This window comes from Procambarus clarkii, chromosome 7 (genome assembly GCF_040958095.1).
Source record: "Procambarus clarkii isolate CNS0578487 chromosome 7, FALCON_Pclarkii_2.0, whole genome shotgun sequence".
Taxonomy (NCBI): domain Eukaryota; kingdom Metazoa; phylum Arthropoda; class Malacostraca; order Decapoda; family Cambaridae; genus Procambarus; species Procambarus clarkii.
The window spans coordinates 50,133,119-50,158,251 of NC_091156.1; the positions used below are offsets into that span (position 1 = coordinate 50,133,119).

Consider the following 25,133-nt stretch of genomic DNA (forward strand, 5'->3'; position numbering starts at 1 on the left):
CCACCAGGAGACTCGAACACTGGCCAACAAGGTGGCAGTTGCATGCTGTATCCACTACACTATACTTCAAAGCCATACAAGAGGTAGGAATTCTGGGGTATTTAACCAACCAGAACTCCAATCCTCTCCCAGGCAATGAGATAGTGTGGGACCTCGGATGCTCTTTCATCGGTTCCTGTTATATGGGAAAACTCAGTGCCAAATGCTTAATGCACAGACTACCCTATTCCAGTACCTGAAGTGTATAACTTTTTAGACACTCAACCCACCAGGAGACTCGAACACTGGCCAACAAGGTGGCAGTTGCATGCTGTATCCACTACACTATACTTCAAAGCCATACAAGAGGTAGGAATTCTGGGGTATTTAACCAACCAGAACTCCAATCCTCTCCCAGGCAATGAGATAGTGTGGGACCTCGGATGCTCTTTCATCGGTTCCTGTGATATGGGAAAACTCAGTGCCAAATGCTTAATGCACAGACTACCCTATTCCAGTAGCTGAAGTGTATAACTTTTTAGACACTCAACCCACCAGGAGACTCGAACACTGGCCAACAAGGTGGCAGTTGCATGCTGTATCCACTACACTATACTTCAAAGCCATACAAGAGGTAGGAATTCAGGGGTATTTAACCAACCAGAACTCCAATCCTCTCCCAGGCAATGAGATAGTGTGGGACCTCGGATGCTCTTTCATCGGTTCCTGTTATATGGGAAAACTCAGTGCCAAATGCTTAATGCACAGACTACCCTATTCCAGTAGCTGAAGTGTATAACTTTTTAGACACTCAACCCACCAGGAGACTCGAACACTGGCCAACAAGGTGGCAGTTGCATGCTGTATCCACTACACTATACTTCAAAGCCATACAAGAGGTAGGAATTCTGGGGTATTTAACCAACCAGAACTCCAATCCTCTCCCAGGCAATGAGATAGTGTGGGACCTCGGATGCTCTTTCATCGGTTCCTGTTATATGGGAAAACTCAGTGCCAAATGCTTAATGCACAGACTACCCTATTCCAGTAGCTGAAGTGTATAACTTTTTAGACACTCAACCCACCAGGAGACTCGAACACTGGCCAATATACCCCAGAATATACCCCACTGGTTATATACCCCAGAATTCCTACCTCTTGTATGGCTTTGAAGTATAGTGTAGTGGATACAGCATGCAACTGCCACCTTGTTGGCCAGTGTTCGAGTCTCCTGGTGGGTTGAGTGTCTAAAAAGTTATACACTTCAGCTACTGGAATAGGGTAGTCTGTGCATTAAGCATTTGGCACTGAGTTTTCCCATATAACAGGAACCGATGAAAGAGCATCCGAGGTCCCACACTATCTCATTGCCTGGGAGAGGATTGGAGTTCTGGTTGGTTAAACACCCCAGAATTCCTACCTCTTGTATGGCTTTGAAGTATAGTGTAGTGGATACAGCATGCAACTGCCACCTTGTTGGCCAGTGTTCGAGTCTCCTGGTGGGTTGAGTGTCTAAAAAGTTATACACTTCAGCTACTGGAATAGGGTAGTCTGTGCATTAAGCATTTGGCACTGAGTTTTCCCATATAACAGGAACCGATGAAAGAGCATCCGAGGTCCCACACTATCTCATTGCCTGGGAGAGGATTGGAGTTCTGGTTGGTTAAATACCCCAGAATTCCTACCTCTTGTATGGCTTTGAAGTATAGTGTAGTGGATACAGCATGCAACTGCCACCTTGTTGGCCAGTGTTCGAGTCTCCTGGTGGGTTGAGTGTCTAAAAAGTTATACACTTCAGCTACTGGAATAGGGTAGTCTGTGCATTAAGCATTTGGCACTGAGTTTTCCCATATAACAGGAACCAATGAAAGAGCATCCGAGGTCCCACACTATCTCATTGCCTGGGAGAGGATTGGAGTTCTGGTTGGTTAAATACCCCAGAATTCCTACCTCTTGTATGGCTTTGAAGTATAGTGTAGTGGATACAGCATGCAACTGCCACCTTGTTGGCCAGTGTTCGAGTCTCCTGGTGGGTTGAGTGTCTAAAAAGTTATACACTTCAGCTACTGGAATAGGGTAGTCTGTGCATTAAGCATTTGGCACTGAGTTTTCCCATATAACAGGAACCGATGAAAGAGCATCCGAGGTCCCACACTATCTCATTGCCTGGGAGAGGATTGGAGTTCTGGTTGGTTAAATACCCCAGAATTCCTACCTCTTGTATGGCTTTGAAGTATAGTGTAGTGGATACAGCATGCAACTGCCACCTTGTTGGCCAGTGTTCGAGTCTCCTGGTGGGTTGAGTGTCTAAAAAGTTATACACTTCAGCTACTGGAATAGGGTAGTCTGTGCATTAAGCATTTGGCACTGAGTTTTCCCATATAACAGGAACCGATGAAAGAGCATCCGAGGTCCCACACTATCTCATTGCCTGGGAGAGGATTGGAGTTCTGGTTGGTTAAATACCCCAGAATTCCTACCTCTTGTATGGCTTTGAAGTATAGTGTAGTGGATACAGCATGCAACTGCCACCTTGTTGGCCAGTGTTCGAGTCTCCTGGTGGGTTGAGTGTCTAAAAAGTTATACACTTCAGCTACTGGAATAGGGTAGTCTGTGCATTAAGCATTTGGCACTGAGTTTTCCCATATAACAGGAACCGATGAAAGAGCATCCGAGGTCCCACACTATCTCATTGCCTGGGAGAGGATTGGAGTTCTGGTTGGTTAAATACCCCAGAATTCCTACCTCTTGTATGGCTTTGAAGTATAGTGTAGTGGATACAGCATGCAACTGCCACCTTGTTGGCCAGTGTTCGAGTCTCCTGGTGGGTTGAGTGTCTAAAAAGTTATACACTTCAGCTACTGGAATAGGGTAGTCTGTGCATATATATATATATATATATATATATATATATATATATATATATATATATATATATATATATATATATATATATATATATATATATATATATATATATATTTATATATATATATATATATATATATATATATATATATATATATATATATATATATATATATATATATATATATATATATATATATACTGCAGGTATGTTGACGACATTTTTACACAGGTACCTGATGTCAGACATCTGCAGGAGTTGAAGGAGGCATTTGAGCGGAGTTCCGTGCTGCGTTTCACTTATGAGATGGAAAAGGATGGGAAGCTGCCCTTTCTAGATGTAACAGTCATGGAAAAGAGCGGAGGTTTCCACACTGCAGTCTACACTAAGGAAACGAACATAGGAATGTGCCTAAATGCCAAAAGCGACTGCCCAGATAGGTACAAGAGGAGTGTTGTTAACGCATATGTCGACCGTGCTCTCAGCCACAGCTCAGAATGGAAGCAAGTCGACGAAGAACTCTGTAGGGTAAGGCAGGTCCTAGTCAACAACGGCTTCTCCAATGGTTTCGTCGAAGACATCATAAGAAGGAAAGTGAAACGCCATGCAACCTCTGAAGAGACAACCAACACAACACCTATACCCCCTATTAGACTATTTTACAGGAACTTCTTTTCCACTGCTCATAAAACGGAGGAAAGGGTCCTGAAAAATATTGTTAATAGAAACGTTATCCCTACAGACAAAAATCAGAGGATACAACTGACGATTTACTATAAAACCAGAAAAACGGCCAGCCTACTCATGAGAAACTCTCCAGACACAAAGCAGAACGCTTTAAAAGAGACCAACGTCGTCTATGCCTTCAAATGCCCTCTTGGGGACTGTAATCTCCAAAAAACCCAGTATAGAGGCAAGACAACAACATCACTTTCTAGGCGTTTAACGATGAATAAGCAACAGGGCTCCATTAAGGAATATATAATCTCTTCCCACAACCAAACCATCGCCAGAGAAATCCTAGTAAACAACACAGAAATCATCGATAGATACAGCGATAGCAGGCGGCTTGACGTTTGCGAGGCACTACACATTAAAAAGTCAACACCAGCAAACAACAGCCAATTAATGCACAACTATATTCTACCCACCTCAAGACTCTGCTCGAATATAGAAGCATCAAGAAATATGGACCAATAGGCTTTCTACAATCACTTCCATTCAATACCCATTGTTTCGTGTAGTCACTCACTGGCCCACACAGTGCTATGGTCACTCACTGGCCCACACACCGCTATGGTTACTCACTGGCCCACACACTGCTATGGTCACTCACTGGCCCACACACTGCTATGGTCACTCACTGGCCTACACACTGCTATGGCCACTCACTGACCCACACACCACTATTGTCACTCACTGGCCCACACACTGCTATGGCCACTCACTGGCCCACACACTGCTATGGCCACTCACTGGCTCACACACCGCTATAGTCACTCATTGGCTCACACACCGCTATGGTCACTCACTGGCCCACACACCGTTATGGCCACTCGCTGACCCACACAATACTATGGCCACTCACTGACCCACACAATACTATGTCCACTCACTGACCTACACAATACTATGGCCACTCACTGACTCACACAATACTATGGCCACTCCCTGGCCCACACAATTCTATGGCCACTCCCTGGCCCACACTATACTATGGCCACTCACTGGCCCACACAATACTATGGTCACTCCCTGGCCCACACACCGCTATGGCCACTCGCTGACCCACACAATACTATGGCCACTCACTGACTCACACAATACTATGGCCACTCGCTGACCCACACAATACTATGGCCACTCACTGACCCACAAAATACTATAGCCACTCACTGACCCACACAATACTATGGCCACTCGCTGACCCTCACAATACTATGGTCACTCGCTGACCCACACAATACTATGGTCACTCGCTGACCAACACAATACTATGGCCACTCACTGGCCCACACAATACTATGGCCACTCGCTGACCCACACACCGTTATGGCCACTCACTGGCCCACACACCGTTATGGCCACTCACTGGCCCACGCAATACTATGACCACTCACTGGCCCACACACCGTTATGGCCACTCACTGGCCCACACAATACTATGGCCACTCCCTGGTCCACACAATATTATGGTCACTCACTGACCCACACAATACTATGGCCACTCCCTGGCCCACACAATACTATGGCCACTCCCTTGCTCACACACTGCTATGGCCACTCCTTGGCCCACACACTGCTATGGCCTCTCGCTGACCCACACAATACCATGGTCACTCACTGACCCACACAATACTATGGCCACTCACTGACCCACACAATAATATGGCCACTCGCTGACCCACACAATACTATGGCCACTCGCTGACCCACACAATACTATGGTCACTCGCTGACCCACACAATACTATGGCCACTCGCTGACCCACACTATACAATGGCCACTCACTAACCCACAAAATACTATAGCCACTCACTGACCCACACAATACTATGGCCACTCGCTGACCCTCACAATACTATGGTCACTCGCTGACCCACACAATACTATGGCCACTCACTGACCCACACAATACTATGGCCACTCGCTGACCCTCACAATACTATGGTCACTCGCTGACCCACACAATACTATGGTCACTCGCTGACCAACACAATACTATGGCCACTCACTGGCCCACACACCGCTATGGCCACTCACTGGCCCACAGACCGCTATGGCCACTCACTGGCCCACACACTGCTATGGCCACTCCCTGACCCACACAATACTATGGCCACTCACTGACACTGACCATATTATAAACTGCTCTTTGTTTTGGACCCTGATTATTTACTTATCCTGTCATGTATCTTAGACGTCTCTAGTGGCAGGAATCTGTAAAAAAATCAGCCCACATGTGCCCCACAATTGTTTAGTCCCTATAATTAATTAAATTAAATTAACTTTGAATCCTCTGACTTGGTCCCACCTGACCTTCCCTTCCTCACTCTAGTAACCATTGTTCTCACCACAACCCGACGTCTACGAATCCTCTAACATTTCCTCACGAATTAAACCCAGTAACACACTTCCTTGATCTCTCTCAGTGTTCCAAAACCTGTTTGCACTGCCACCAAATTTGTCGTGATCGCTGAACCCTGGTTCATTCTGAACCCAACTATTACACATCTATAACTTCTTGCCTCAGAAACAGTTACTTCCATCAAGTAATTTCTTACACCAGAACCCTTGATTCGTACCACCAGGTTTATTGAGGAACTCAATGGAAGAACATATGGAAGGTGATTAAAGGCCTTTCGGGTTTCCAATTTAATCACATAAAAATACTCTGATAATAACTAACACATTAACCTACTTTCTCTGGTTTAATCAGCTGCTGTTACGGCCCTATTGGGTCGCAACGGGTTCTTTCTCTGATGTTATTAGAGTTTGGGTATCCGGCCCCAAGCTAGTAGTGGCTTTCAAGGGGTGTGTTCCGTAACGCAAGCAAATTAAAGGGGAAGGGATACAAATTCTCTAAATTAAATATATAATTACCATCACCATAAATAAATATATATACTATCACACGGGGGGTATAAACACTATAATGTACAATATGGTCTTCCTCTGAAGCCGCGGAGTGTTCCACGGTGCTCAACGATGCTTAGCCCTTGGTCCTCTTCTTGTGGCCTCACGATGAATCCGTAGATTCTCTAGACGAGTCTACCCCAGCCACAGGTCAGCCAAATTACGGTCCCACTGGGTGCACCGTCGTGGAGGCCTTCAACCACAAATCCAGCCTGTAGCTGGCAGGTTCCAATCAGCTACGCTGAGTAGGCCACTCCACGACCGATACTAGGGTTGCGAGCCCTAGGCAGGAGCCTCGTGTGATTCCACAGATCACTCTCCTCACCACAACACCCCAGTGGCTAGTCTTCTCCGCCAGTCAGCCCCGGGTACGACAATCCCTGGTTCTGCCACCTCACAGGCAGGCTAATACAACAGTGTTCATCCGGGGGGTGACTCACAGCTTCGGCAGCAAATGCGTGAAGATACTACGGCTGCCTTGGGTAGACTAATCCAACGTCCATTACAGCAGTCCCAGGTCGACTCTGTAATCAGACACGTCATAAGTACTAGTTACACTCTAGGGCACCTCACTTACAGGCTTAGACACAAACGCCCACCTATCCACTCCATAGATGGCGTTGCTGTCTAAGCGTCACCTCATCAGAGGTCAGCAGCGGCTATGTCACGAGCTGATTAGGACAGGAAACGAGCCCCTGTGGCCGGTATATCCTGTCCTCACTAGATGGCGCTGTCCATTTGGAGGGGGTTTCGGGAGCTGACCCACAGATGGCGCGGTCGTCACTGCTCCGTGCTCGGACGCTGGGCTCGGGTCCGTAACAGCTGCCCATTCATATAACCCCACTGTACCTTCCCGGTCACCACCAGAACTCGCAACCTCCGCCTAAGTCCCTAATACTGTATCATCACAACGAACCTCCACACCCGGTTAGTCTTACATTCAATACTCACATACTGCAGACTCGACTTGGTCAACTAGATCACAACAGGTTCCCACATCTGGTCGGTTTCACTTCGTCGATGCCACAGACAGAGATAAGGAGGACTTGCTCGTACTACTGCTACCACAAGGCTGCCCTTCAGTCGGTCATAGCCTCAAAAATTACACCCCCCCCCCCCCCCCGCATCCCAAGGAGGGTATAATCCGATTAACTGTAAATCTCCTTGTTCTTAGAAACTTGAGGTCACGCTATGTTCTCTTGGTTGGTATATTCGTTTGGGTAGGCAACGACTGACCTTTTACCTTACCTCGATGTTTGGCCAGTCTGAATACTTTACATGTACTTATACTCATCATTTGTTAAGTGTTGTAGTGCTTGATTCGCTAGCTAATATTCTTGTGGATTACAACAGGGCCACCTTCTCGAAACATTTGTCTTCACTTCTCCTGTCTCTTTTGAATTCTGGTGAACGCACTCATGTTCACTCGTGCACTCGGTTCCTTTTCTCTCTTGATCGTTCTCTCTATTTGTCTTCTCTTTATTTAAATTTCACATGACATTCTTTATGAACTCCATATCAGTGACCATTTTCCCATCCTTGTTACCTTCTCTTTTCACCCTCCCCTCTTCTTCCCTAGGTGGTAGTTTGCTAAGGCTAACTAGAATCTCTTCACCTTCCGTTCTACTCTTTCCAACTTCTTTGATCTGCCTCTCCCTCGAGTTCTCCTTTTTTTATATGACACCGTATTCGACGCTACCTTCCACTCTGTTCCTCGCTCTACTTCCTGAGGCACATGGAAGTGTGTTCCTTGGTGAAATACAGACTGTGCTCGGGCTGTCCACTGTCAGTGTGCAGTTTGGAAAAAACACTGTCGCCGACAGACGCCTGATTTTTTTATTTTTTTTTCTGAAGGCGAGTGCAGTTGTCCATAGGGCCATACATATGGCTTAACGAGTGAATTGCAAATTTTATGTCTGCATCATGATTATTGACACTCATGTCTTCCAGATCCCGAAGAAAATCCGTAAGATAATGGGTAAGTTTGTTCCAGATGTCTCACCAGTCCTTCCCCTCTGTGGTTTTATTGTGGCGGATCTGGTGTCGGTCGCGACAGTATTGGGTTCACACTTTTTGACTGTTAGCTCCGGTTCCCACCTTCCTTCTATGTTCCTTCCTCGTAAGCCCCTTCTTGAATCTTGTCTCGTAGAATTTCGCACTCATCTTCAGCTTCCCTTTAATGATTCCTTCTCTCTCTCTCAGAACTCCAATCTTCCCTGACAATCTGCGGTTCTACAGCGGTGGGCTTGAATAACATTATTGCCTTCTCCTCCTTCAATCATCAAAATCGACTTGAGAATGGTCCAGGACGAACCGAGACGTCATCGTCCCTTTCTAGTGTGTGGTCTGGTCAACATACTTCAGCCACGTTATTGTGACTCATCGCCTGCATTTGAATAACATTCATTATGAAATGGTTTGGCATCTCCCTCCATGTTCGTTTCAATATTTACTGAATATTTATAACCTTATCCTGGAGTTGTCGTCATTCTTTGAGGACTGGTTTGAGGTGGCTGTTCCTCCTATTTTGAAACCATGATCGCTAGGGACATCGCCTTAAGACTTCTGCCCCCATTGCTCTAATGAGTTGTGTCCACAAACGTTTTGAGCGTATAGTCAATGTACGTCTGATGCGGTTATGAGAACACTATCACCACATTCCTTCTCAATTTGGCTTTTGCAAGTGTCGCAGCAGCTTGAATCTAAGTTGACTAAGCAGCAGCTTAGTGAACTTGGAGGTCTATATTCGTTCTGCCTTTGCTGTGAAGACCTCCTTTGTTGCTGTCCTGTTTTAACAGGAAAAGGCATGACATCATCTGGCAATACCATATTCTGTCCCAACTCCATTCTTTTGGTCATCGTGGTAAGCTCTCTCTCTTCCACCAAAGCTTCCTCTCTCGTCGTTCCTTTAGAGTGAGGCTTGGTACCACTTTCACTGAATCTTTTCGGCAATAAGAGAGAGTACACCTTGCACTACTCTTTTCCTTGTTACCCTCAATGGTAATCTTTCCTCGCTTCCCTCTGACATTTTTCAGTTCTATATGTTGACGATCTTACCCTCTGTTGTGTAACAGACGATGACATCCAGTCATGCCGAGGATGATAGGATAGTGATGACTAGCCTTTCCTCCAACGGCGGCTTCAACTTGCTGTTGATGCCGTATAGTCCTGGGCACCATCATTGCCTGGTTGATACCTGGTTGATGGGGTTCTGGGAGTTCTTCTACTCCCCAAGCCCGGCCCGAGGCCAGGCTCGACTTGTGAGAGTTTGGTCCACCAGGCTGTTGCTTGGAGCGGCCCGCAGGCCCACATACCCACCACAGCCCGGTTGGTCCGGCACTCCTTGGAGGAATAAATCTAGTTTCCTCTTGAAAATGTCCACGGTTGTTCCGGCAATATTTCTTATGCTTGCTGGGAGGACGTTGAACAACCGCGGACCTCTGATGTTTATACAGTGTTCTCTGATTGTGCCTATGGCACCTCTGCTCTTCACTGGTTCTATTCTACATTTTCTTCCATGTCGTTCACTCCAGTACGTTGTTATTTTACTGTGTAGATTTGGTACTTGGCCCTCCAGTATCTTCCAGGTGTATATTATTTGATATCTCTCTCGTCTTCTTTCTAGTGAGTACATTTGGAGGGCTTTGAGACGATCCCAATAATTTAGGTGCTTTATTGCGTCTATGCATGCCGTATATGTTCTCTGTATTCCCTCTATTTCAGCAATCTCTTCTGCTCTGAAGGAGGAAGTGAGCACTGAGCAGTACTCAAGACGGGACAACACAAGTGACTTGAAGAGTACAACCATTGTGATGGGATCCCTGGATTTGAAAGTTCTCGTAATCCATCCTATCATTTTTCTGGCTGTCGCAATATTTGCTTGGTTATGCTCCTTAAACGTTAGGTCGTCAGACATTATTATTCCCAAATCCTTTACATGCTGTTTTCCTACTATGGGTACATTTGATTGTGTTTTGTACTCTGTATTATGTTTAAGGTCCTCATTTTTACCGTACCTGAGTACCTGAAATTTATCACTGTTAAACATCATGTTATTTTCTGATGCCCAGTCGAAAACTTTATTAATATCAGCTTGAATTTTGCTTAACGTTCCCTACAACTAAGACTTGTGCTATGACTTTTACTCGGAAGCAGGTTGTTCTTCCTCCCCCTATGCCGCTCTTTGGTAATCCTCTTTTGTATAAAGATTCTGCTAAACTTTTGAGGTTAATCTTTGACACTCGTTTGCCTTGTTCGTTCCACATCTCTTACCTCTGAGTTGAATGCTCTAAGGCCCTTAACTTACATAACGTCTTGTCCCATACTTCCTGGGGAGCCTGTAAACGCATACTCCTCTCTTTACATTTTTCTATCATGCTCTCTAAATTTGATTATGGCTGTCCAGTTTACTCATCTGCATCTCCTTCCTCTCTTCGTTGTCTTGATGCTCTGCACCATACTGGGTCACACCTCAGATCTGGTGCCTTTCGTTCGTCCCTTACACTGAGCCTGCATGTTGATACCGGCTTCCTGTCTCTACATTATCGTAGTGATCGCTACTGTCTTCTCTACCTTGCGTGGTAGCGAAGACTACTAACACACTCACTCTCGCTTTTGTCGTGTTTTGACAATTTCCGTCCTGTGGACCCTGTTCCCTTTCACCACATTCCTTTTTCTGTGTCTTGCTTGCGAGATTCTCTCACGGTTCGTGTTATCAACATTTCTCATCCTGAGTTACAACTCTTCCTCTTACAAATCACGTCGCTTTTCGCTTGTATGCGCTACGACCAAAAATTTACATTATTTATAAATGAAAAATAGGTGAAATTAAATTTAGGATTTTTCTTTCCAAAACAGCAAGTTAAGGGTTCTCTGGTAAGATAAAAGTTTTTTTAAGGTTTCAAAACATTATGAGAAATCATTAATTGACAGATTCCTCTCCTAACCTAAGCGAGTAAGCCAGAGGACTCAAAACAGAAAACGGGACAAAGTAGTGAAATATGTGACTACGGCGACGCGCACCAGCTGCCCCAGGTGGCACTCTTGAGTGCCATCTGAGCAGGTGAGGCGCGACGTCGTAGTCGCAGCGCGTCGTCGTCGTCACACAGGGTTTTTGGGGATTTTCCCGGAAGTTTTGGCGCGTTTCGGACGCGTGTGAGCGTCCGGTATTTGGGTATGTGGTCAGGAAAGAGGGGAGGTCATGTTGTTGGGTGCCAGGTGGCGCGCGACGTCGTAGTCGCAGCGCGTCGTCGTCGTCACATAGGGTTTTTGGGGAATTTCCCGGATGTTATGACGCGTGGCATCCGGCCAGACGTCACTTGAGAGAGTGTCATGTTGTGGTTGGAAGCTAAGTGGTTGGTAAGCAGTCATGTAGGGAGGAGGGGGAAGAGGAGGAGTGTAGGTTATGTTGTGAAGGGAGGGGGGAGCCCCAATACCTGAGAGGATATCAATGACGTCCATTAGTTCTCCCCCTACATGGGCAGGAAGTGTTGAGGGGAGCGTGAGAGACCAGTGTCTTAAGAATGGAGGGGGAGAAGGAGGGGAAAGGGAGGTAACAGCTGGCAGTGGGTTTGTGTGTGTGAAAGTAGTCATTATTTTTTCTTAAAGAATGACAGTTTTATGTACCCTCTCTGCTTCCAGAGCGCTAAGGATATGTGGGCTATACCTACCACGTAGCTATGACGAGTGACACCACATGTCCACACGGGTTTCCTCTTCAAAGGCTGAGGTCTAACTGTTGCGAATGTCATCATCAACCTCTAACATAGTCAGTCATCCCCCCCCCTCCCCCCTCCCCCCTCCCCCCTCCATCCACATAGCAGGACATACCCACATACCATCACCACCACCACACTGCTGGGAGTGACAGCAATATGGCATACCATACTCTCTCATGACACAGCTCTCACCAGCACATAGCATTGAGTGTGGCAATGTTCTTTCTCAAAGGTGAGCCATGAGCGCAACATACAAATTCCAAAATGCAGTCCTGGGAGTTTGACACACGTTGATTAACAAGCTATCTGATTATTTATACAGCTTCTCTCTCTCTACATTATATGCGGGTTACATAGTGTGTCAAGAACTCTCTCTCTCTATGTCTCTCTCTCTCTCTCTGTGTCTTTCTGTCTCTCTGTCTCTCTCTGTCTCTGTCTCTATCTCTCTCTCTCTCTCTCTCTCTCTGTCTCTGTCTCTGTCTCTCTCTGTCTCTGTCTCTGTCTCTATCTCTCTCTCTCTGTCTCTGTCTCTCTCTCTCTCTCTCTCTCTCTCTCTCTCTCTCTCTCTCTCTCTCTCTCTCTCTCTCTCTCTCTCTCTCTCTCTCTCTCTCTCTCTCTCTCTCTCTCTCTCTCACTCTCTCACTCGCTCTCTCTCACCCTCTCTAAAGTCCACCACACGACCCTTCACTTAGTAAACTCAGTCAAAGTCAGTAGGTTAGCGTTTACTAAAAGAGAGAAACATTTCACATCGTCACGGAGACGCGATCTCTACCTACAAATTGTTCTTGTTAACTGTGATCACAACATCTGCTGGCCAAATAAATATCATTGAAATGTATGCATGTTTACTCAATCTCCATCACCTCTTAGTCCTACATCCATAGCAAGACTCCTGAATGAATGAACCGGCAGCCCCTCTCGCTGCAGTCTCACCTTCGTGATGGTTTGAGGTGTATTGAGATGGAGGATGTAATGGCTCGGCCTTACCCTCTCCCCGTCCACCCCCACTTACCCTTACCCCTACCACCCCCCTCCATGGCCAAACCATCACTGCCCCCATTCCCAGACCGGATGTTATGTTCTAAGCTTTAGTATCACCATTCTTTGCTCAAATAGTATTTTTTTTAGAATATCCAGTCATAAGCTGGTCTTCAATCTTATTATTATAACAAATCATAATTTGCTGTTCTCTCTCTCTGTCTCTCTGTCTCTCAGTCTCTCAGTCTCTCAGTCTCTCTCTCTCTCTCCAGATCATTTAGTAGTTGGGGAAAGTAACATCATTTCCTTTCTCCTGCTGCCGCTGTTCACGTATCTTTCTCCATCAAGGCTGTCTCTCTTAAGACCTACGTCATCCAATGTAAACACCAATCGATGAGAATAAGACCGGTGAGTCGATAGTGAAATAGGTCTGGGTTAAGTCTGTTTTTCAGTTCTTGTATCACAGTCAATGTAGCGTAATGGGAAACCAGTCTTTCTACTGCCTACATAAATAGCGTTTGAAAATGTATGCAAGTCTAGACAAACTCCTATAGCCCTTACATTCTAACACAAATAAAATATTAGCACACGATTGCATCGCATTATATCATCATTAAGTAACGTAGAGATCAACTTTCTGGCTGTTGTCCGAATATCATTATTGAAATGTGAACTCATTTAGCCAAACACAATATATCCATTACATCTCTTAGCATATGAATATTACGGTATACCAGTTTTAACCCTCTATAACACAATGTAACGTAACGTAACGTAATGCAAATCAACTTTCTACAGACCAAATATCGTTTTTAAATGAAAGTATGACTTAGTCCATCTTCGTTACATCTCTCACCATATAGACGTATGGTGTTAGCATAATATGTGAAAAAAATAGTTGATTTAAATTCTTAGCTTGTTCTTCACATGTTCAGTGTTCATTCTTGTATTCCCTATGTTCCTTATCATGTTTTCATATTCTCTATAAGTTCATATTCCCTGCATGTTCACTCTATTCATCAACTTTTTCTTACATGTTTTCTGTGTTCATTCCATGTTCTACAAATGTTCACAGCATGCTCAGTTCAATTCTATTCACCTGTTTTTCTCATTTTTTCTGTTTTCTACCATTTTCCCCGTATGTTCACTATGTTCTTTGTCAGGTTTTCATGTACATCATATGTTCTCTGTATAACTTTTATACTCAATATTCATGTTCTCAATGTTCTTAGCTTGTTCTTCACATGTTCAGTGTTCATTCTTGTATTCCCTATGTTCCTTATCATGTTTTCATATTCTCTATAAGTTCATACTCCCTGCATGTTCACTCTATTCATCAACTTTTTCTTACATGTTTTCTGCGTTCACCGTATGTTCACTGTGTTCATTCCCCTACTTAACCTCAATTTTTTTTATGTTCTTTGTTTCTTTAAACCAATTTGTTTCTTCCATTCACTAACTAGTTCTTTGTCAAATAATATTATACGGCAATACAGTCCCCTCAACAATTTTAGTCACTCAGTTTTTATTTACAAAACTGTGTCAAAGTAATTCTCATCGTCGTCAGCTTAATAGTTCTACCAACCCGTTCTTAAACAAATCTACACTTTATTCAGTTCCAAATTTACAAAGACAATCCTTTTCTTGTAACTTCTTAACTAAAAATCTTTTGCCAATCAACTAAAACATAGTCACTTTCCTCATTTCTCAACTAAACTTATTATCCAATCAACCAAAAATAGTCAAAGGAATCTTTCCAACCCTGTTCATAACTAAACTTATTCCCTAGTCATCAGAAAAATATCCATGTTCTTCATGTTTCATTGTCATTTCATAACTAAAATTATCCATCAATCAACAGAAAAAGTCATATTCATCATCATTGTTCCTAACTAAAATTATGTTTTGTCAAGTAAGAAAAATAACCAAAGATATCTTTCATCGCTGTTCTTAACGGACATTATACTTTGGGGAGCACAAAATAGTCTCCCTCGTCATGTTTGTCTTTTTCCTTAACTACAAGTATTCATCAGTCAAATAAAAATAGTTACTTCATCATGTTTCCCTGTCATTTCTTAACTGAAATATCACTTCTCTCATCTGAAATAGTCATGTATAACCTCTTTCCATTACTGTTCTTAACTAAAGTAGCCTTTCACTTTGCTAAAATAGTCATATTCATCATTGTTCCTAACTAAAATTATATGTCGTTAAGTAAGAAATATAGTCAAAGACACTCTTCGAGACATCAAGGACTTACTCAAAGACATCATAGTTACTCTTGTTCTCAGAAGTCATTCTCAAAGTCATCACCGATTTTCTCAGAGTCACCAAAGTTATTCTCTGAGTTAACAAAATACTACTCATGTTCTCAAAAGACATTCTCAAAGTCAACAAAGTTATTCAAAGAGCTAACAAAAGTTATTCTCGGAGTCACCTTCGTTCTTCAGAGAAACTTTCCAAAACATCTTTGTTCATCAAAGTTATTCTCGGAGTCATCAAAGGTAATCTCTAACTCACTTTGGTCATTAAAGTTAATTTCTATGTTATAAAAGTTTGTCTCAGAGACATCTAAGTTAATCTTAGAGTTATCAAATGTAATCTCTCTAACTCACTTTTGTTCATCAAAGTTGATCTCAGAGTTAACAAAGGTAATCTCTAACTCACTCTCGTTCATCAAAGTTGTTTCAAAGTCATCAAAGTTAATCTCAGAGTTATCCAAAGATATTCTCATGTCCACAAAGTTATTCCAAGAGACGTCAAAGTCAATCTCAGACATCTTCGTTCATAAAAGTTATTCTCAGAGACAACTAAAGTTATTCTCTAAGAGCTATCAAAAGTTATTCTCAGTCAAGATATGTTATTCTCTAAGTAACCTTCCGTTCATCAAAGACATTCTCTAAGCTCTCAAAGTTATTCTCTAAGACAACAAAGTCATTCTCAGTCATCAAAAGTTATTCTCAGACTCACCTTCGTTATTCAAAGAAGCCTTCTGAGACATCCTCGTTCAACAAAACTAACCTCAGAGCCATCAAAAAGTTAAATACAGTCATCAAAGTTATTCTCTAAGTAACTTTTCGTTCATCAGAGAAGCTTCCTAAGACATCTTTGTTCATCAAAGTTGATCTCTAAGACATCAATGTTGTTCTCTAAGACATCAATGTTGTTCTCTAAATCATAAAAGTTAATCTCTAAGACATCAATGTTGTTCTTTAAATCATAAAAGTTAATCTCTAAGGCACCTTCGTCTACTAGAGAAACTTTCCAATCCATCTTCGTTGATCAAAGTTATTCTCAGAATCATCAAAGAGATCTCTAATTCACCTTCGTTCACCAAAAGTTGTTCTCTAAGACACATTCGTTCATCAAAGAAACTCTCCGTCCATCATGTTATTCTTCAAGTCATCTTCAGTCATAAAATTTCTCTCCAAAATGTAACTAGTTCAGCTTTTCATACCAAACCCGCGCTTCTGTTAAAATATATTTTCTTAGTCACTTTACCCTAAAACTGTTCTCAGAACTACACTGTCCAAATCCTACGTAACCTATCCTCTCCACCCAATGTTACTTAGTTAGCGCAACGTTCCTAAACCTGACTTTACCTATCCTAACTTAACTTACCTTACCTTTACCTATCGTACCTAACTTAACCTGCATAACCTAACTTACATAACTTATCTTACCTATCCTAAAGTAACCTAACTTGCTTTACCTAACTTAATCTACATTCCCAAACTGCTGTATCCTAACTTATCTAGTCCAAACCAGCCATGATCTAACTTACATAATTATTCCTGCTTGTCTTTTGTGTTTCGTCAATCATTGTCTCATATTCATTTACTCATTTCAAGGGTTAATTTCTCAAATGGACATTTTTGCATTTCAAGTGTTATTTGTTCAAGATTGTGTGTTTAACCATTTCAAAGGATTTTTGGTATATATGGGAATTTACTCGTTTCAAGGGCAAATTTCTCAGGGCAAATTTCTCAAATGGTCATTTTTGCAGATCAAGGGTTATTTGTTAAAGTTCATCAAGTTGCTCATAAGTTGTATTTATTATGTTTGTTATTATTTATTTATTTGTATTCCCCAACCTTTTAACCTAACCTTTCAGATGTAGTTTATGGTGTTTTTGACAGATTTGTTGAATATATTATCCTTTTCCTAACCTTTCAGATGTAGTTTATTGTGTTTTTTGACGTATTTGTTGAATATATTATCCTTTTCCTAACCTTTCAGATGTAGTTTTGTTTCTCCTTTGTATATTTTTACCCAAACCCACCATCCCACTTAACCTTCTTTCCTTCTTTTACTTTGTTTTCACATATAAGTTCATTCTTTATCTTAGTAATAATAAAAATTACAATAGTAAAGAATCAGATCTACTAAGAAAAACAAGAGAGCAAGTGAGTGAGAGCATGAAACGAGGAGAAAAGAGTAAGAGAGAGGGGGGAGGAAGAGCATGGGACCTATCTCTCTCCCTTATTCTCTCTCTTCCCCCCCCCCCTCTCTCTCACTCATTTGCTCAAATGCTCTCTTCTTTCTCAAATTCAAGTCTTGTGCTCCCATGCTCTTCCTCCCCCCTCTCTCTTACTCTTTTCTCCTCGTTTCATGCTCTCACTCACTTGCTCTCTTGTTTTTCTTAGTAGATCTGATTCTTTACTATTGTAATTTTTATTATTACTAAGATAAAGAATGAACTTATATGTGAAAACAAAGTAAAAGAAGGAAAGAAGGTTAAGTGGGATGGTGGGTTTGGGTAAAAATATACAAAGGAGAAACAAAACTACATCTGAAAGGTTAGGAAAAGGATAATATATTCAACAAATACGTCAAAAAACACAATAAACTACATCTGAAAGGTTAGGAAAAGGATAATATATTCAACAAATCTGTCAAAAACACCATAAACTACATCTGAAAGGTTAGGTTAAAAGGTTGGGGAATACAAATAAATAAATAATAACAAACATAATAAATACAACTTATGAGCAACTTGATGAACTTTAACAAATAACCCTTGATCTGCAAAAATGACCATTTGAGAAATTTGCCCTGAGAAATTTGCCCTTGAAACGAGTAAATTCCCATATATACCAAAAATCCTTTGAAATGGTTAAACACACAATCTTGAACAAATAACACTTGAAATGCAAAAATGTCCATTTGAGAAATTAACCCTTGAAATGAGTAAATGAATATGAGACAATGATTGACGAAACACAAAAGACAAGCAGGAATAATTATGTAAGTTAGATCATGGCTGGTTTGGACTAGATAAGTTAGGATACAGCAGTTTGGGAATGTAGATTAAGTTAGGTAAAGCAAGTTAGGTTACTTTAGGATAGGTAAGATAAGTTATGTAAGTTAGGTTATGCAGGTTAAGTTAGGTACGATAGGTAAAGGTAAGGTAAGTTAAGTTAGGATAGGTAAAGTCAGGTTTAGGAACGTTGCGCTAACTAAGTAACATTGGGTGGAGAGGATAGGTTACGTAGGATTTGGACAGTGTAGTTCTGAGAACAGTTTTAGGGTAAAGTGACTAAGAAAATATATTTTAACAGAAGCGCGGGTTTGGTATGAAAAGCTGAACTAGTTACATTTTGGAGAGAAATTTTATGACTGAAGATGACTTGAAGAATAACATGATGGACGGAGAGTTTCTTTGATGAACGAATGTGTCTTAGAGAACAACTTTTGGTGAACGAAGGTGAATTAGAGATCTCTTTGATGATTCTGAGAATAACTTTGATCAACGAAGATGGATTGGAAAGTTTCTCTAGTAGACGAAGGTGCCTTAGAGATTAACTTTTATGATTTAGAGAACAACATTGATGTCTTAGAGATTAACTTTTATGATTTAGAGAACAACATTGATGTCTTAGAGAACAACATTGATGTCTTAGAGATCAACTTTGATGAACAAAGATGTCTTAGGAAGCTTCTCTGATGAACGAAAAGTTACTTAGAGAATAACTTTGATGACTGTATTTAACTTTTTGATGGCTCTGAGGTTAGTTTTGTTGAACGAGGATGTCTCAGAAGGCTTCTTTGAATAACGAAGGTGAGTCTGAGAATAACTTTTGATGACTGAGAATGACTTTGTTGTCTTAGAGAATAACTTTGAGAGCTTAGAGAATGTCTTTGATGAACGGAAGGTTACTTAGAGAATAACATATCTTGACTGAGAATAACTTTTGATAGCTCTTAGAGAATAACTTTAGTTGTCTCTGAGAATAACTTTTATGAACGAAGATGTCTGAGATTGACTTTGACGTCTCTTGGAATAACTTTGTGGACATGAGAATATCTTTGGATAACTCTGAGATTAACTTTGATGACTTTGAAACAACTTTGATGAACGAGAGTGAGTTAGAGATTACCTTTGTTAACTCTGAGATCAACTTTGATGAACAAAAGTGAGTTAGAGAGATTACATTTGATAACTCTAAGATTAACTTAGATGTCTCTGAGACAAACTTTTATAACATAGAAATTAACTTTAATGACCAAAGTGAGTTAGAGATTACCTTTGATGACTCCGAGAATAACTTTGATGAACAAAGATGTTTTGGAAAGTTTCTCTGAAGAACGAAGGTGACTCCGAGAATAACTTTTGTTAGCTCTTTGAATAACTTTGTTGACTTTGAGAATGTCTTTTGAGAACATGAGTAGTATTTTGTTAACTCAGAGAATAACTTTGGTGACTCTGAGAAAATCGGTGATGACTTTGAGAATGACTTCTGAGAACAAGAGTAACTATGATGTCTTTGAGTAAGTCCTTGATGTCTCGAAGAGTGTCTTTGACTATATTTCTTACTTAACGACATATAATTTTAGTTAGGAACAATGATGAATATGACTATTTTAGCAAAGTGAAAGGCTACTTTAGTTAAGAACAGTAATGGAATGAACACTGAACATGTGAAGAACAAGCTAAGAACATTGAGAACATGAATATTGAGTATAAAAGTTATACAGAGAACATATGATGTACATGAAAACCTGACAAAGAACATAGTGAACATACGGGGAAAATGGTAGAAAACAGAAAAAATGAGAAAAACAGGTGAAAAGAATTGAACTGAGCATGCTGTGAACATTTGTAGAACATGGAATGAACACAGAAAACATGTAAGAAAAAGTTGATGAATAGAGTGAACATGCAGGGAATATGAACTTATAGAGAATATGAAAACATGATAAGGAACATAGGGAATACAAGAATGAACACTGAACATGTGAAGAACAAGCTAAGAATTGAAATCAACTATTTTTTTCACATATTATGCTAACACCATACGTCTATATGGTGAGAGATGTAACGAAGATGGACTAAGTCATACTTTCATTTAAAAACGATATTTGGTCTGTAGAAAGTTGATTTGCATTACGTTACGTTACGTTACATTGTGTTATAGAGGGTTAAAACTGGTATACCGTAATATTCATATGCTAAGAGATGTAATGGATATATTGTGTTTGGCTAAATGAGTTCACATTTCAATAATGATATTCGGACAACAGCCAGAAAGTTGATCTCTACGTTACTTAATGATGATATAATGCGATGCAATCGTGTGCTAATATTTTATTTGTGTTAGAATGTAAGGGCTATAGGAGTTTGTCTAGACTTGCATACATTTTCAAACGCTATTTATGTAGGCAGTAGAAAGACTGGTTTCCCATTACGCTACATTGACTGTGATACAAGAACTGAAAAACAGACTTAACCCAGACCTATTTCACTATCGACTCACCGGTCTTATTCTCATCGATTGGTGTTTACATTGGATGACGTAGGTCTTAAGAGAGACAGCCTTGATGGAGAAAGATACGTGAACAGCGGCAGCAGGAGAAAGGAAATGATGTTACTTTCCCCAACTACTAAATGATCTGGAGAGAGAGAGAGAGACTGAGAGACTGAGAGACTGAGAGACAGAGAGACAGAGAGAGAGAACAGCAAATTATGATTTGTTATAATAATAAGATTGAAGACCAGCTTATGACTGGATATTCTTAAAAAAATACTATTTGAGCAAAGAATGGTGATACTAAAGCTTAGAACATAACATCCGGTCTGGGAATGGGGGCAGTGATGGTTTGGCCATGGAGGGGGGTGGTAGGGGTAAGGGTAAGTGGGGGTGGACGGGGAGAGGGTAAGGCCGAGCCATTACATCCTCCATCTCAATACACCTCAAACCATCACGAAGGTGAGACCGCAGCGAGAGGGGCTGCCGGTTCATTCATTCAGGAGTCTTGCTATGGATGTAGGACTAAGAGGTGATGGAGATTGAGTAAACATGCATACATTTCAATGATATTTATTTGGCCAGCAGATGTTGTGATCACAGTTAACAAGAACAATTTGTAGGTAGAGATCGCGTCTCCGTGACGATGTGAAATGTTTCTCTCTTTTAGTAAACGCTAACCTACTGACTTTGACTGAGTTTACTAAGTGAAGGGTCGTGTGGTGGACTTTAGAGAGGGTGAGAGAGAGCGAGTGAGAGAGTGAGAGAGAGAGAGAGAGAGAGAGAGAGAGAGAGAGAGAGAGAGAGAGAGAGAGAGAGAGAGAGAGAGAGAGAGAGAGAGAGAGAGAGAGAGAGAGAGAGAGAGAGAGAGAGACAGAGAGAGAGACATAGAGAGAGAGACAGAGAGAGACAGAGACAGAGAGACATAGAGAGAGAGAGACAGACAGAGAGAGACAGAGACAGAGACAGAGACAGAGAGAGAGAGATAGAGACAGAGACAGAGACAGAGAGAGACAGAGACAGAGACAGAGACAGAGAGAGAGAGAGAGAGAGAGAGATAGAGACAGAGACAGAGAGAGACAGAGAGACAGAAAGACACAGAGAGAGAGAGAGAGACATAGAGAGAGAGAGTTCTTGACACACTATGTAACCCGCATATAATGTAGAGAGAGAGAAGCTGTATAAATAATCAGATAGCTTGTTAATCAACGTGTGTCAAACTCCCAGGACTGCATTTTGGAATTTGTATGTTGCGCTCATGGCTCACCTTTGAGAAAGAACATTGCCACACTCAATGCTATGTGCTGGTGAGAGCTGTGTCATGAGAGAGTATGGTATGCCATATTGCTGTCACTCCCAGCAGTGTGGTGGTGGTGATGGTATGTGGGTATGTCCTGCTATGTGGATGGAGGGGGGGAGGGGGGAGGGGGGGGGGATGACTGACTATGTTAGAGGTTGATGATGACATTCGCAACAGTTAGACCTCAGCCTTTGAAGAGGAAACCCGTGTGGACATGTGGTGTCACTCGTCATAGCTACGTGGTAGGTATAGCCCACATATCCTTAGCGCTCTGGAAGCAGAGAGGGTACATAAAACTGTCATTCTTTAAGAAAAAATAATGACTACTTTCACACACACAAACCCACTGCCAGCTGTTACCTCCCTTTCCCCTCCTTCTCCCCCTCCATTCTTAAGACACTGGTCTCTCACGCTCCCCTCAACACTTCCTGCCCATGTAGGGGGAGAACTAATGGACGTCATTGATATCCTCTCAGGTATTGGGGCTCCCCCCTCCCTTCACAACATAACCTACACTCCTCCTCTTCCCCCTCCTCCCTACATGACTGCTTACCAACCACTTAGCTTCCAACCACAACATGACACTCTCTCAAGTGACGTCTGGCCGGATGCCACGCGTCATAACATCCGGGAAATTCCCCAAAAACCCTATGTGACGACGACGACGCGCTGCGACTACGACGTCGCGCGCCACCTGGCACCCAACAACATGACCTCCCCTCTTTCCTGACCACATACCCAAATACCGGACGCTCACACGCGTCCGAAACGCGCCAAAACTTCCGGGAAAATCCCCAAAAACCCTGTGTGACGACGACGACGCGCTGCGACTACGGCGTCGCGCCTCACCTGCTCAGATGGCACTCAAGAGTGCCACCTGGGGCAGCTGGTGCGCGTCGCCGTAGTCACATATTTCACTACTGGACAAAACGTCAATTTCGTGAGCCGCTTTCATTCCAAATTATGTCCATTTTCCGTCTTTACAGATGGGTCTTAGTTTGCCGACGGTGTAGGCTACTCTATTTTATTTTCAGACCATACCTATTTGTGCTGCCTGCACCCCGGAGACTAGCATCTTCATGTCAGAACTTTATGCAATTTTGTGTTCTTTTAATCAACTGCTTTCTCGCTGTCAACATTCTTTTATCGTCGTAGTTGACTGTCGCAGGGCCCTCATGACTCTGTAGCCGTTTAATCCTATCCATCCTGTAGTAGTCGAAATTCAACCTTGACTCTCTCAAATCTCCAACAGATTTACGACAGTAGATTTTTGCTGGGTTCTCAGTCATACTAGTGTTTCCTCAATTGAGCATGCGAATGCCGTTCCTAAGGAAGCACTCTGCACTTTTCCTATTTCCAGCAAATGCGTTCCTTATTACAACTTCTACCCAGTCATGTATTCCTCAATCCGTGCCCGTTAGCAGGGTCGTTGGTCTTCTATTACCGGTAACACTCTGCAAGCTCTTAATGGTAACGTGTCCTCCTTGGCCTTCCTCCTACTACTGTAACTGGCGGTGGGAAACAGCTCTGGAGAGGTTACGTATTGGCCATGCCCGTTTAACTCACGGGCACTCAATGGAGCGCCGCACTGCTCTTTATTGTCTAAACTGCAATGTCCCTCTAACGATTGTGTTGAATAGCCTGGCTTCCAGGAGGTGCCTGTGTCTTGCTTCTCGACCGTCTCTCGCGGTCATTTGTCCTTCAATCAAATACTTGATGAATCATATACCGTTGACATCGTTCGCCTTATGTGCTTTTGTTCTCATATGGCATCCTTAGTGATATTTACCACAATTTGAATATCCTGCACCTTGGATGGTGCTACATAGTCTCCCTGGCTTGGCGCGATCCTTTGATAATCACTTTGGAACGTCTTTACCCGAGGAATGTCATCAGAGTGCTAAATAGAACCCTTTTGACCTTATTATACACGTAGGATGCCTCTCACTGAATATCCATGTGGAATTTAATATCCAAAACTGCAGAAATATCACTGAATGCTATAACAAGTTGATCGTGAGAATACAGAGAAAAGTACTACAGGGATTTTTCCTGTAGTCACGAGTATTATGAAGTTTAAATACATTAGGTAAATCCACTATGTGCTTCTAACAAATGTAAGATCAAGGTTTAACTTTAATTATTTTCCTTCTAGGTTGGTGGTTGATGCACTGCCACTTGACTTTCCACTCGGAGCTCGGTATGGCTGCTGTATTGCACGTTGGTAATCCTTCAGACCTGCCCCAAGTCCCTCAGGGTTTCCCAGCTTGCGGAACTTTCATGCCACAGTTATAAGGTTATCTGATCTGTCCGCAACTAGAAAGATACTCTTCCATCACGTCAGTGTGACACTCCTCCTGTGACCACCATCAGGCCAGCTCTGAGGAACTTCCAGAAGTGTTCATCGCGTGTCGCTTCCTCCCAAGTGGATCACATCCAATGAAGAAGGATTAGTTAGATAACCAAAGATCTGCTTCTCCAGAACTCATTCAGCATTTCTCAACACTATGCCTACCAAAGGTTGCCACGCCAATACTCACGTGTCTCCTGTACTATTTATAAATGCTTTGTGAGCCAAGGAACTTGCACATTAAAGTGATGAAGTTATATATGATTTCCATCCTTGATTAATAAATACAACAATTATTTAACACTGAAGTGCCATTAACATACAAAAATTGTTTATAAAATAATTGTGTCCAGTGAGCAAGAAACTGACGGTTGTTAAGACAGAATATTTAGAGGTTAATATTTAATTAGAAAACTTTACATTTATTAAGTAGGAACATAACAGCTACAGATGTTATCTTGGGCACTGTTATACAAGTTAAGTAACATTACGCACCCTAAGCTGGTGTTGGATGAAGTCACAATATTAAGGTAGAAAGTCACAAAGCAGAAATAA

At 42.2% G+C, this 25,133-nt stretch overlaps 1 protein-coding gene across 1 annotated transcript in view; it reads left to right on the top strand.

Annotated features, from left to right (window-relative positions):
- Positions 1–24,798, top strand: part of LOC123761423 (uncharacterized) — a 124,694-nt gene extending 99,896 nt beyond the window's left edge. Inside the window, exon 11 of the mRNA XM_069315812.1 lies at positions 24,384–24,798. Coding sequence (XP_069171913.1) covers positions 24,384–24,523 — 140 coding nt within the window. The 3' untranslated portion in view covers positions 24,524–24,798. The remainder of the gene's footprint in view (positions 1–24,383) is intronic.
- Positions 24,799–25,133: the final 335 nt, after the last annotated feature.